This window comes from Anopheles merus, chromosome X (genome assembly GCF_017562075.2).
Source record: "Anopheles merus strain MAF chromosome X, AmerM5.1, whole genome shotgun sequence".
In the NCBI taxonomy this organism is placed as follows: domain Eukaryota; kingdom Metazoa; phylum Arthropoda; class Insecta; order Diptera; family Culicidae; genus Anopheles; species Anopheles merus.
The window spans coordinates 989746-1002876 of record NC_054081.1 but is presented as its reverse complement, the minus strand read 5'-3'; the positions used below and the strand labels follow the sequence as shown (position 1 = coordinate 1002876).

Here is a 13131-nt window from a genome sequence, read left to right as displayed (position 1 = left end):
CCCCCTCCCCCTTTTCTGATTACAATGTATGTGCCCCCCCCCTCCTCCTCTGCGCCTGCTATCTTGACGAGGGGGGGGGGGGGGGGTACGCGTACAGTGTGATTGTGCTTTTCTTTATCGCGTTTTGTGTGTGTGTGTGTGTGTTGTTTTCTGCTGGCGTTTGCCAAATTTTGCTCCCGAAAGGTGGGTGGGCGGAGGGTTTCGAACTGTTGTTTGCTTGTGGGGTTCGGTTTTTTTTTTTCTTCTTTGCTCTCTGTCTGATTGGTGGCCCACAGGGCGGGCGAGGTTGAAGGTGGCCGTTCGATCGATTGCCCTTCGACGCGGGGGGACGTTTTTTCTTCGTCTTCTGCGGGATGCGCTACCGGAACGAACCTGGTCGGTGGTGGCAACTCGACCCACACACACACACACACGCACACACACACACACAGACACGTCACGAGCGAGCAGGGATACACACTTGCGCCATATTTACGAACGTCGCACTTACGGGCCTTACGGCGGGGGCCCTGCACACCAGTCACTCACGACTTCACGGAAGCCTTAAGGTGGACGTGAGCGTGTGTGTGCCTCCTGGATGAGCCTGGCACAGTCCCCAGTCACTATCAAATACCCCTCCAGAGCACCACACCCCTCCCCCCAGCACGCAATACGCCCACCCGCAATGGCACCAAACACCTGGCTCGCCCCGTAATGTCTTGGGAGGCTCTGGGGAACGGCAGAGGAAAGGTTGGAAGCGAATTTGTCGTACCCCGGATGGTGGACGCTGCACTTTCAACCGGGGAAGGGAACCGCCGGACCTCTGCTGGGAGAAGATCCTTCGTTCCTCGCGTTGCTTCTGCTCCTGCTGCTGCTGCTGCTCACTTGGCGTGCACCGTTGCTGATGTTGGTGGTGATATTTCACTCGAGGCAAACATTGCAAACACGGCCGCACAGTCGAGTCCAGGCTGTGCGTGTGTGTGTGTGTGTGTGTGTGTGTGGGTGCCTGGTGAAGGCTGTGTGTTTTTCTCGGGCCCGCTTCTGCGCCTGCCCGGCAACGGCAACGGCTGGTGACGTTTGGAATCGAGGAGTTAAACGGCTTGGAGGCGGAGGACTCGCGGAGGGAATGTGGGCGCAAAAGTTAGATGTACGAACTGTGTTCGCTTCTTTCGCCAGTCATATGCTCTAGACCACCACCCTCCCTCACCCACGCCCTCACAAAAAGGTTAGCAAGTGACCCGTGATGCGAAGGCTACGCGGGGACAGCAACAACAGCAAAATGAACGACATTTTGTTGGAGAATATGAGTGAAACAGTGTCCGGGGTTGGGTGGAAAGCGCTGGCACCAGGTTTCCAGGTGCCACACGGTGTTCGGGCACAGTGTTCCTGCTCCGTGCTTTTGCTGTCGTCGGGATATTTTGGAAATGAATTCTCAAAATTGACAGGAGCGCCATCTACGGCAAACGGAGGCAGCTCCAGTTGTTCCAACGCACGACAAAACGAACACTACGAATCATGGGACGACTAACTACTAATCACAAACGATAAGTAAATGTTATTGCAAGAATGTTGTACTTGCGGTTTATCACAAGTCTCTGCAATCGCTGGAACCTTGCGGGGGTTTTTTCCTTGTCAAAAAAGTTTACTTGTTCGCATTTATCGGCATCAGCACTCCACTACAGCTTTACAAACAGACCCTAGCATTGCCAGAACCATCTCTGCAAGCCGATTACCAACACAATTCTTGTTCCTGTATGATATTCGCGACTGATGTAACCCTGTGACACATCTACGCAAGTGTCTTCCTGAGGATAAACGATATCATCATCACAATAAACACATTGCAGAGACCGGAAGACCACTGTGCCCCGAACGGCAAATACCAAATTCTGCGTGACGCCTTCCAGAGCCAGTCTTAAGTTCGCAAATCTCATTCTCGAAACTATGAAATCTTCTTTTAGAACATTTTACCATATTGTAGGTATTGCTGAGCAGGACAGATTCATGAAATAGATGAAAGCAACCGTTGTATCTAGGCAACTGCAACTATTGTTCTTCTTCGATCGAGTTTGGGAAAGTGGCTGGATGTCTCAAAACGCTTCAGTTATTGGTTTGTAACGTTGCCAATGTAGTAGCAGTTTGTGGATGCTAATTTTCACCTGGTCTTTACTTTCGGAAGGCCTGATGAATTTCAATATCTAGCAGGCTTCACTTTACGATTTCTCGTTATTTCACTATCCTGCTGTCCGGTTGCCAATAAGACGCTGAAAGCCTAACCCACTACTGGTACAGGCTGGACTTGACCGACAACGGTTGTTGTGCCAAAGAAGAGGAAGAAGAGGATAAAGGATTAAATACTGTTAAATATCAGTAAAAACTTGATGTACTAACGTTCACGTGCAAAGTTTGGAGACCTCTGACAAATATTCAGTTAGTAGTATGAGTTATTTTTATTCTGATTAAGTGTTCATTCAAATAGTGCAATCTGAGTGAGAACCGCACTGCCCAATAGATATCAAACGAATGTACAACATCATGTAAACGAATTACACCGAATCATGAGATAGTTTCTACTCTTGTCAGTGCTAGTTCTAAATAAATGCTCTTGTAATGGTCTTGTAATAATGGAGGTGTTACAAGACCGTCAAATCCATGTTGAAACCTCGTTTTGATAATCGTATTGTGAGGGCACCTGCTCACACTATTGCTGCAAAAATGTAAGAAATGACCCAAAACGGAATGTTGGCACGATTTGCCCATAGTTAAGCTGAAGTCACCCATCTTTTCGTTGAAAATGTATATGAGCCATTTCCAAAACGTTTTTTGGATGTATCCTTAAGGCCCTTGGACAACTGCGACAGACAACTATTCAGCACTTGGACAACTGAGACAGACAATTTTTCGGACTGCTCGCGACATATTTAAATCAAAGAAAGTGTAGACGGTTTTACTAATAAAATCATCGGCTTATATTTTAGTAATAACTTATAACACATCAATTACACAGTTGTCATTTTTATTACATTTAGACTTTTTTTTTCTTTTTGTTTTTCGTTTTCTTGAGCTATACGGTACACCGTTTGTTGGAAATGACATTCAGGACTGGATTCTTTTTTTTTTTTGCTTTTTCTCGTTTGTTTGTTTGTTTGTTGCTTCCTTTAGCTTTTTTTTTCTTTTGTTCGCTCCGAGAATGCACACGCCGGAAAGAACCCGGACTAGCGACGGGTATGTAGTATGTGTATATATATATATTTATATATATGTATAGCCGCAAGAAGCGTTTTGCGGGTCGGACTGCAGTTTGTTATCGTTTCGCTGGACACATGATTAGAAGTGTGGGTTTTTTTTTTGTTGTTTTGTTTTGTTTGTTTGCTTTGTTTGGCTGCACAAATGCCTAAGATATACCCTTTCTCTTTCTCTCTGCTTTGCTCGGTTGCACATTCTCTCTCTCTCTCTCTCTCGTTATCTCATCTTTTCTTTGTTCGCGGGAGCGGGGTGCCGATTACGCCCAATCGATTGCTACACATTCCTCGTACCTACCCACCCCATCACTACCCAATTGCCCCTTCCCGCGCGCCCCCCGTGCCGCTTCGCTTGAGATTACTGTTTGCGCGAGAATTCCCGGCGCCACCCCTAAATACTGCGCACTCCTATTGCGTACTCCGTTTTTTTTTTGTTCAATACCTAAGAGTACTACCTACCCTCCCACCGTTGACGCTTCCGGTTTTGCCACATGCACACTGCGTTTCGTTTTACAATTAATCAAAAGCGATGTATGACGTTTCTTAAAAACATGATATTTTTGCCTCCTGCTTTCCCTTCTCGGATCGTTTGTTTCGTCGTGCTGTTTTTTTTTTTTATTCAGTGTTCCGAATGGTTTTTTTTGCAATGAGTTTCATTCTCGTCCTGCCTCTCCTATCCGCTTCCACTTCCTCTTCGCTCTAATTCAGTCTGCTTTGCTTAATCTTTTGACATAATTCCCTGGTGGTGTATTAGACAAATGGATGCTTTTGCGATGATTTCTATGTGTGACGTTTGCTTTGTTTTGTTTTGTTTTGTGTCGTGTTTTTTTCCTATACGCTTGTGTTTCTTCTTCGCTCGCCGCACATCGATATTAGTGTTTGAATTTGTGAATTTGTTGTTCGCGTTTTTTGAAGTCTTTTGAATGTTTCGTGTTACTGTACCGTATGTGTATGTGTGCTAGTTTGTTGCGGCAAGACTGTGTGCCTGCGTGTTTTGTATCTACCCCTTACCCCTGTTTTTTTCACATTTTTATCCCCCAGGGCTCACAACATGAATATCGCATACAATATTTTTGTTTTGTTTCGTGTGTTTTGTTTGTTTCTTTTATGAATGTCTGTCTGTCTCTCTCTCGCTTGTGTAGGTTCTGAACGATGCGCCCTTTTTTTTCACAAAAAAAATCAATACAGGTAGCTTACCATCTATACATATATTATTTTGTCTTCGCACTACCGACGCGCCTTGAGCCCGCGGGCGTGCAAAAACAATACACACACACATACACACACTTACTCCGCAGACATGATACTGTGGACCTGCTCCAGCTTGAACGCCAGCCGCTGCTTCTGCGAAAACTCGTCCTCCTCCAGTGTGACAGTCAGTTGCTCGTTGTATTTCACTGCGTACTGATAAAGCTCGTGTAGGGCGCAGTTGGTATTAAATTCGGTCGTGTGCAACTAAAAGAGAGAGGGGGAGGGGGGGAGGGGGGGAGAGATAATGCACATGTTAGGGGTTGCGTGTTCCGGCGGGGCAAAGGTGGCGTGGGCTTGGAAACGTTCGGAGGCTTACACTCACCCTGGACTCCTCCGCGAGCATGGCGTTCATGTCCTGGTCGGAGATTGCCGGCATGTCCCGGATGTCGTTATAGTAACGCTCCACCCATTCGCGGTACGAGGGAATGTCCTTGGCGTAGAGCAGTTTGGAGCTAGGTGAATCCTTCCCTGTTTTTTTTGAGGCGAGCGAAGAGCGTGATTAGTCGAGTGAACATGGCACAGAGGGAGCAAACAAACACTTACCTAGCCTGTGATCCGACGTGGAACACGAGTCCATGAAGGTTTGAGCCACAACCGAAAGGCAAGAGTCCACGATGTTGGACTTATGAATGTCAAACACAAAGTTAGGATTCTTTATCAGATTTACCCAGAATCTGGAGAGAATAAAAAACAAGCAATGGTTAACGTGTTAAATCGCAAGCACGCATGACGTCGAACTTACCGTAACGGTAAACTGTTACTTTTCCAGGTGTGCACAACCTCCGGGTCGGTAATACCATGTAAAAGTGCTTGATCATCTAGAAAATCAAACATATACTTTATTGCTAAGGGCAGTGCGGAGCCACGGTGTGCGGTACTGAAGATGGTTTCGAACAGGTCGTCGACAAACTTCTGGAGTGTACCCTGTGAGGAGGAGGAGAAGAGTAAAGAGAACAGCGAACACTCGATTAGTACACGCCGTGCAGCGCAACACGAACGGACACGCAACACCACCGCCGCCGAGGCGGAGACGCTCACCTTGGTGGCTAACAGTCGCGTTAGGTAGATCTCCGAAACCATCTTGTTGACGCGCTCGCCCTCCTTGGAGCCGTCGCTGTCATGGTGCTTCACCAGGTGCCAGTACTTGAGGCTGTTCTCCTGCAGGTCCACGTTCATCGGGCTGCCGGCGCGGCTGAACGGGGGCGACGGCGACACGAACTTCGATATGTTAAGTGTTTCGTACTTGTGGATCTTCTCCGAGTACTTCTCGCCGAGCAGCGTGATGTTGTAGATCGAGCTCTCCTTCGGCACCAGGCTGAGGCAGGAGCCCTCGCTCACGCGGTAGTGGTGCAGCGTGTTCAGCTTCTTCCACTCGCCGTCCGTCTTCGAGGTCGAGTCCTCGTCGTACAGGATGAGGCGGCCGGACGCGCCCGTGCGCCACTCGAGGTCGAGATCCTCCTTGCGGGGCCGCTGGCTCCACGGGATCGCCTTGTAGATCGTGTCGAGACACTTCTCCTTCACCTGCCCGATGCTGTCGCAGTCGAGCACCTTCACCGGAATGTTCTCTGTGTTGGTCGGTATCATCTCGATGTTGTTGCACAGGATCGGCGGCTGCGTGATGCTCGCGTACACCGTGATCACCTTGAACTCGATCATCTGCCGGATGAGCTTCTCCTCGCTGAGCGAGTAGCGCGCCTCGTGCGTGATCGCGTCGACCGGCCCCTTGTCGATCTGGCCCTTGACCGCGCGGAACAGCATGTACAGCGGTTCGCCGGCGCACTCCTTCAGGAACTTGTACAGCAGGAAGGTGAACCAGGCGGACAGCATCTTCTCCGCGACCGACTCGGTGCGGCGCAGCAGCAGCTTCGGGTGCGACTTGCCATCGATGCACTTCTCGATCAGCTCGGCCAGCAGCGTCTTCAGGATGTCGGTGCAGTACTCCAGCTTGCTCTGGAGCGTCACCATGATCAGCGAGGCCACGTTCACGCGCTCGCGCATCGAGAAGTACCGATTGCTCTCGAGCGTCCGGATGAACAGCAGCAGGAAGGTTTTGTTCATCACCAGCTGGCCGAACAGCCGCAGGCCCTTCTCCTTGCGCAGCAGCTCCGGCTTCTCCCACTGCAGCACCACGTGGTCGTCGTGGTTCGGGAACAGGATCTTCATCGCGTACGTGCGGTAGTCCAGGTACGGTATGCCGCCGGACGTAATGTCGCCGCCCAGATCCGTCATCTCCGTCTGCAGCTCCGCGAACGCTTCCTTGCACTCCGCCGCGACCCGCAGCTCCAGTATGTCCATCTGCTCCTGCATGTTCTTCAGCACACGGTTGTTCTCGCTCGTCTTCTTGCGGTACGCAATCACCAGCGCGACGATCACGAAGAAGAAGAGCGCGATCGCCACGATCACGCCGAGCGTGACCGCCTTGCTGCTGAAGCTGGGCAGTATGCCCGCGGACGTGTACACCATGTAGCCGATGTCGAACTGCAGCGAGTTGCCCACGATCACCTTCACGTGCACCTTCTTCGCGTCCGGGTTCTTCGGCGGCAGGCAGGTGACCTGCTGGCGCGACATCGACGTAATGTTGCAGATCGCGTTGTCCCCGATCTTGACCACCACGTCGCTGTACTTGCACGCCCGGTCAATGTTGCGCCCGTTGATGTTCAGGTACTCGCTGTTGAAGTACTTCACCTCGTCGAACGGCTGGTAGGTCGGGTTCGGGTACAGCTCGAAGTAGCTGCCCCACTGGGAGGACAGGTTGCGCACGCTCATCACGTCGTTCATGATGAAGCCGTACTCGAGGTTGATCGGATCGTCCGAGTCGCCGAACGGGTCCTCGTCCTGCAGGTCGATCTTGGGCGAGTAGCACTCCATCAGCTGCGGGTTGATGATGTTGCACTCGTTCAGCGATATCTGCCCGTTGTAGTACACGTAGATCTGGGGCCGCTGTATCGAGCCGAAGTTGCGACCGTGCACCGCCATCTTGATACCGCCGGCCGGAATTCCTGCAAGGCGCGAACGAAAGGGAAGGGCATTAGCGTGTGTTAGCAGGTGGGAACGCATAAATATACGATGCGTAGCAAAGGCAGCAGCTGTGTCTTGCTAATTACATATCAAACTGAAGCTATTCCTAAACGGAATGATATTGGGAATGAGCTACATTAAGCGGTAGACATTATCATCATCATGCAGGGTTTTCTAAGTCACTTTCGAATATAAACATAGTTTTTAACTGCGTTTCCCGAGTCAATTTAGAATATGAACCACATTTTTCATTGCTTGCGAGATGTTTTTCAACAGTTGTCAAATGTTGCATTCGCATCACAATAATGTTTCAGTTCTTCCATATGATTTTCAACACGTCTTAAGCCGAACTTAGTTTAACAGTTCTTTGTGATGTGTTGAAAATCATGTGCAAGAAGTGAAATTTTATATTGATGAAAATAAACCATTGGACAGCTGTTGAAAAACATCTTCTAGGGAGTGAATAATGATGTGCACATTCGAAAGTGACTTGGAAAACCCTGTTAGTGGCACTTCAATACTTCACATAAAGGCTTTTACCAAGGTTTGAACATTCCTTCTTTAGCATATGCTAAGGATTCCGGAACAATGTCGAAACATTTAACAAAAAATGGATTTTACGGCTACTATACATCACGAAAGCTACATTTAGCTTTTAAATTCTTTGTAAAATACCAGAGTGCATTTCATACTATCATAAATTACATAAAAACTCCTGAATTATCGTACAGAAGGTTCACTACCTCTTTGAACTAATTAACTTTCGCATAAAAGGAACAGAAATTTCGTCACCGAATGAAGCACCATGGCGAAACGGTAACATTTTTGAAAATTTAGTGTTCGCTCATGAGGTACTAACACATTGCTCAATCTGTGTATCTTTCACTGTTATATATCGCGACAAACAATGTTAGAAGTGTGAAAAATCGATTAATCAGTTTTGAAGGTGCCTTGAGCCAGTGAAAATGGTTTGTTAACATTTAATTACGAGTATGATTTGGCTGATTGAACCATTGCTAGTAGCTTGTCGCATTGGTTTAATGTTCCAAAAGATTCCATGAGTTTTGATAAACAATTTTACCACACCTAAAGGCTATGAAAGAGTCTACAACCCACCGGCAGACTTACCTTTAGCCGTTTTGCTCTCGCCGGACGACACCAGCTCGATCCACGGATCCGGCACGTACTCGAACAGGTCGCCGTTCAGCTCGCGCACCCCATTGTCGAACACCATCTTCAGCTTGCCCTGCATCGGGCTCGGCACCGCCGTCGTCCGGCACGTCGCCTCCCGATCGTTCGTGCTCAGTATCTCGCACGGGTGCTGCTCGAGGAAAGCGCGCACCCGGCTGCCCGTGTTCAGGTAGCGGCCCATAATCTTGATCGTGGTGCCGCCCGAGATCGGTCCATGCTTCGGCTCGAAGTTTTCGATCTCCGGATCGACAAACTCGAAATCGTTCGCCGACTCGCCGCGGAAGTCCGATATCTGCACCACGACCCGGCCCGACCGGTGCGACTTGACGCCCGGCCCGTCCACGCTGCACACGATCTCCTTCGTCTGCACGTACAGCTCGCGGAACGGCATGCAGTCGATGCCGGCGATCTTGATGCCCCCGTACACGTCCTCGAACTTTTTGCCCAGATTGATGCCGCGTATCGTGATGTTGGTGCCGCCCTCCCACGGGCCCGTCTTCGGGTCGAACGAGTGGATTTCCGGGTTCGGGCAGGTCTGCTGATTGTTCAGCCAGTCGGTTTTGTTCTGGCCCTCGACCTTGCCCGAGATGCCGCACTGGTCCTCCACCTCGCACGTGTTGGAGGACGAGCACCAGCCGCACTTGTACTTCTCCTCGAGCGCCAGACAAACGCCGCAGCTGTCCGACATGTCCCGGCAGCGGTAGATCACGACTGAAGCAATACAAAAAAAAAGAAAAGAGGGGAAACGTTAGTGAACAGAATAGTGGTGGGAGCTCGGATCTACCCGATTTCGATTCCGTGTTTGGAACCAATTCCGGAGACGATACCGATTCTGGAATCGATTCCGAATCTGGAATCGATTCCGATATCGGAGACGATTCCGATTCCGGAGACGATTCCGATTCTGGAATCAATTCCAATTCTAGAGACGATACCGATTCTAGAATCGATTCCGAACCTGGAATCGATTCCGATTCCGGAGACGATTCTGATTCTGGAATCAATTCCAATTCCGGAGACGATTCCGATTCTGGAATCTATTTCTATTCCGGAGACGATTACGGAGACGATTACGGAGCCGATTCCGGAGCCGATTCCGAAGACGATTTCCAAGACGACTCCGAAGCCGACTCCGAAGACAATTCCGAAGACGATTCCAAAGACGATTCCGGACCCGATTTCGGTGTCGGCTCCGGAATCGATTCCTCAATCGGAATCGGCTCCGGAATCAGAATCAACCTGAGATGGAAATTTCCCCCGGGCAACGGAATCAGGATTGACTCCAGTATCAATACGAACCATCAAGAACCCCAATATGCTTATGGAGTTACCGAATAAGACCTCGATTCCGGAGCCGATTCCAGAGCCGATTCCAATTCTGGGACAGATTCTGATTCTGGAATTGATTCCGATTCTGGAATCGATTCCGATTCCGGAGACGATTCCGATACTGGAATCGATTCCGATTTCGGAGACGATTCCGATTCTGGAATCGATTCCGAAGACGATTACAAAGACGATTCCGGTGTCGGCTCCTGAATCGATTTCTCGATCGGAATCGGCTCCGAAATCAGAATCGACCTGTGAATCGCAATTTGCCCCGGTAACGGAATCAGGATTGACCAGTATCAATACGGACCATCAGGAACCATACGGATCATCATGAACCCAAATATGCTTATGGAAGATGCCGAATCAGACTTCGATTCCAGAGCCGATTCCGGAGCCGATTCCAATTCTGGAGCAGAATCCGGAATCGATTGCGGAAATTGATTCCAAACCTACTATCCGGAATCGATTCCGACGGAAACTTCATTTTTCCCATTACTAGAACAGAGCACTCGAATTAGCATTGCTGCCCACACTTACCGTGAATGTTGTTCGGATTGTCCAGCGGTTTCGAGCCGCCCCAGATGACCGCAAACGTGGCGTTCAGCTTGGACGTCTTGGCCGTGTACGTGAACTCCATCTCGTCGCAGTAGATCGTGTCGCCCAGCAGCTGCGCGTTGACGCTCGTCACCCGGCCCTCCACGTTGAACTGGCAGACGAAGCGCGTCTGCACGATGAACTGCCCGATGATGTGCACCTTCACCCGGACGGACTTCTTCGAGCCGGCCGGCACGAGAATCTCCGACCCGTCGCCGGTGACGTTGATGGTCGGGCAGAAGCCCGGCCCGGACCGGTAACTCGGGCCGATCCGGCTAATGCCCGTCACCAGGATATCGTTGCGGCAGTTTTCCGCCGTATCGTGCGTGCAGCGGTGCGCCTCCACGCACCAGTCGCACGGGAACTTGGACGACACGCACTGCGTGCAGGACAGGTGGGTGCTGCAGTCGAAGAAGGTGAACGTGGTCGACACGATGTCCGGCCCCTGGGACGTTTTGATTGACAGTGTCGCGTTAAAGTGGTCTGCAATGAGAGAGAGAGAGAGAGAGAGAGAGAGAGAGAGAGAGAGAGAGAGAGCGAGAGAAAGAAGGGTAAGTATTGGAAAGGGTGTTTCGACGCAAAGGCAGCTTTGCTTACTTTCGCCGTATCCAATCTGCGGCAGCAGGTCCGTCCGCGGGGTCGTACAGTTCACGCCGTTGCGCTTCTTGGTCGCGTTCGTGATGATCGGCTTCTCCATGCTGGCGAACGTGAACGCGCACACGAGCGGCTCCTTCAGGTTCGGCAGATTCTCGATGATCAGCTCGAGCGTGCGGGCGGTCGTGCGCTGCAACTGGTGCGGCGTCACGCTCGTGATCGTGGTGCACTTGCCCGACTTGTAGCTCAGCCACGACAGCGGGTCCTTCGAGCTGTCCTGGCACTCGTACCGCCGGCTGCACTTGTTCTCCAGCGAGCACCAGCCGCAGAACGGATCCTTCGCCGACAGGCAGGCATGGCACGTGGTGTACACCGAGCAGTCGTAGATGCGGATCTTGAACAGCTTGTACAGCGACATCAGGTACAGGTCGTCGTGCTCCGGATCGAGGTACATGTCCGGCTGGATCGGCGACCCGAGATCGACGTTCATCATCGCGTACTGCATCGCCGAGGTGGACGACTCCATCACGATCTTCTTCAGCTGGCCCGTCTCGGTGCCGATGAACACGACGGTAAAGTTGGACGTGGCCGTCACCGCCACCGACGTCATGCGCTCCTCCGACAGGATGACGGCGAGGGACGCGACCGCCTGCTCGCCGCCGAGCGGCGAGTTCACGTCCAGCCCGCAGAAGTCTTCCCCGATCGTCTGCAGCTTGGTCGCGATGCACGGCATGTTCTGCGAGATGTAGTCCAGCCCGCGCAGCCCCTCCCCGTTGTAGCACTTCTTGATGTTGTGCATGAATTTCTTCCGGATCGCCTTCAGCGAGTACACGCACAGGGCGGACTTGTTGGCGGTCGGCGCGTCGAACACCGCGAACAGCACGTCGTCGTTCGTGGTGATCTCCAGGCTCTGGGCGAGCTCGTGGCCCGGCTTGCCGACGTACGCCGCGCTCACCGTCTTGAACTTGGTGCCGTCCTTGCTCGTGCAGTCCACCGGGATCTCCGTGTACGAATGGTAGTGCGAGTCGTCCTGGCAGATGCGCACCAGCTTCGTGATGCGCTCCTTCGACGCGTAGTGCGAGCTGCTCTTGTACTGCGTGGTGAGGAAGTAGGAGAACCGCTCCGAGCTGAACCCGTACACGTAGTTGATGATGTACGTTTCGCGCGCGTAGTTGTTGACGAACAGGCGCGTCCCGGTCGTGACCGCGCTGGCCGCCAGCTGGAACAGCCGGTCCCGGGCGAGGCTGCGCGACGACACGGCCGGTATTTCGCTGCGGTACGGCGAGTTGCCGGTGAACGTGACCGCCACGTACAGCACGTTGTTCTCCGCGGACGCCAGCGGCGGCCCGGGCGCTATGAACGCGACCGTGCTCGCGTTCGCCGTGTTCGCGACCACCGCCTCCAGCACCTCCTGCTCCACGATGCTGATGTTGTGCAGGTTGCGGATGTGGCAGATGCCCTGGAACAGCGACCCGCACACGATCAGATTCTTCGCGTTGCTGTCGATCAGCAGCATCTTGTTGACGTTGTCCATCGGCGTCTTGACCGCCCCGCCCGGGCACTCCAGGATCGTGCACTGGTACGAGTCGTTCTGCGGCCCGGTCGTCACGACCGTCAGGATGTTCAGTTCGTTCGATATCTGGTACAGCTTGTTCACCGCTCCCACGTAACCTGGTGTCGAAGAGAACATTACAATTCGGGGATGAGAGGTATGACAGAGAGAGAGAGAGAGAGAGAGAGAGAGAGAGCGCTCTCGTCGGCCATATACTTACGCTTCCGGTGCTTCTGTCCACCGCCAGGTGGTTGAGGGTAGAATTAAAAACTATTTGACTAACTAGTCGACTGCTAAGGTCTGTGGCGTTGCTTCCCTTCGACGGGACATTGTGATTGGCTTGCGGTTGGGCGCACAGTACGCTGATGAGGATGAGGA

At 51.7% G+C, this 13131-nt stretch overlaps 1 protein-coding gene across 1 annotated transcript; it reads right to left on the bottom strand.

Moving 5' to 3' along the window:
• Nucleotides 1-2978: 2978 nt before the first annotated feature.
• Nucleotides 2979-13129, bottom strand: LOC121589087 (plexin-A2; the record flags this gene model as incomplete). Its single annotated transcript, XM_041907723.1, has 9 exons — nt 2979-4676; nt 4795-4940; nt 5016-5146; nt 5215-5396; nt 5511-7471; nt 8619-9392; nt 10551-11090; nt 11205-12871; nt 12972-13129. Coding segments are annotated over 9 exons (5727 nt in total), but the record flags the coding sequence as incomplete, so codon positions are not given.
• Between the last annotated feature and the right edge of the window lie 2 nt (nt 13130-13131).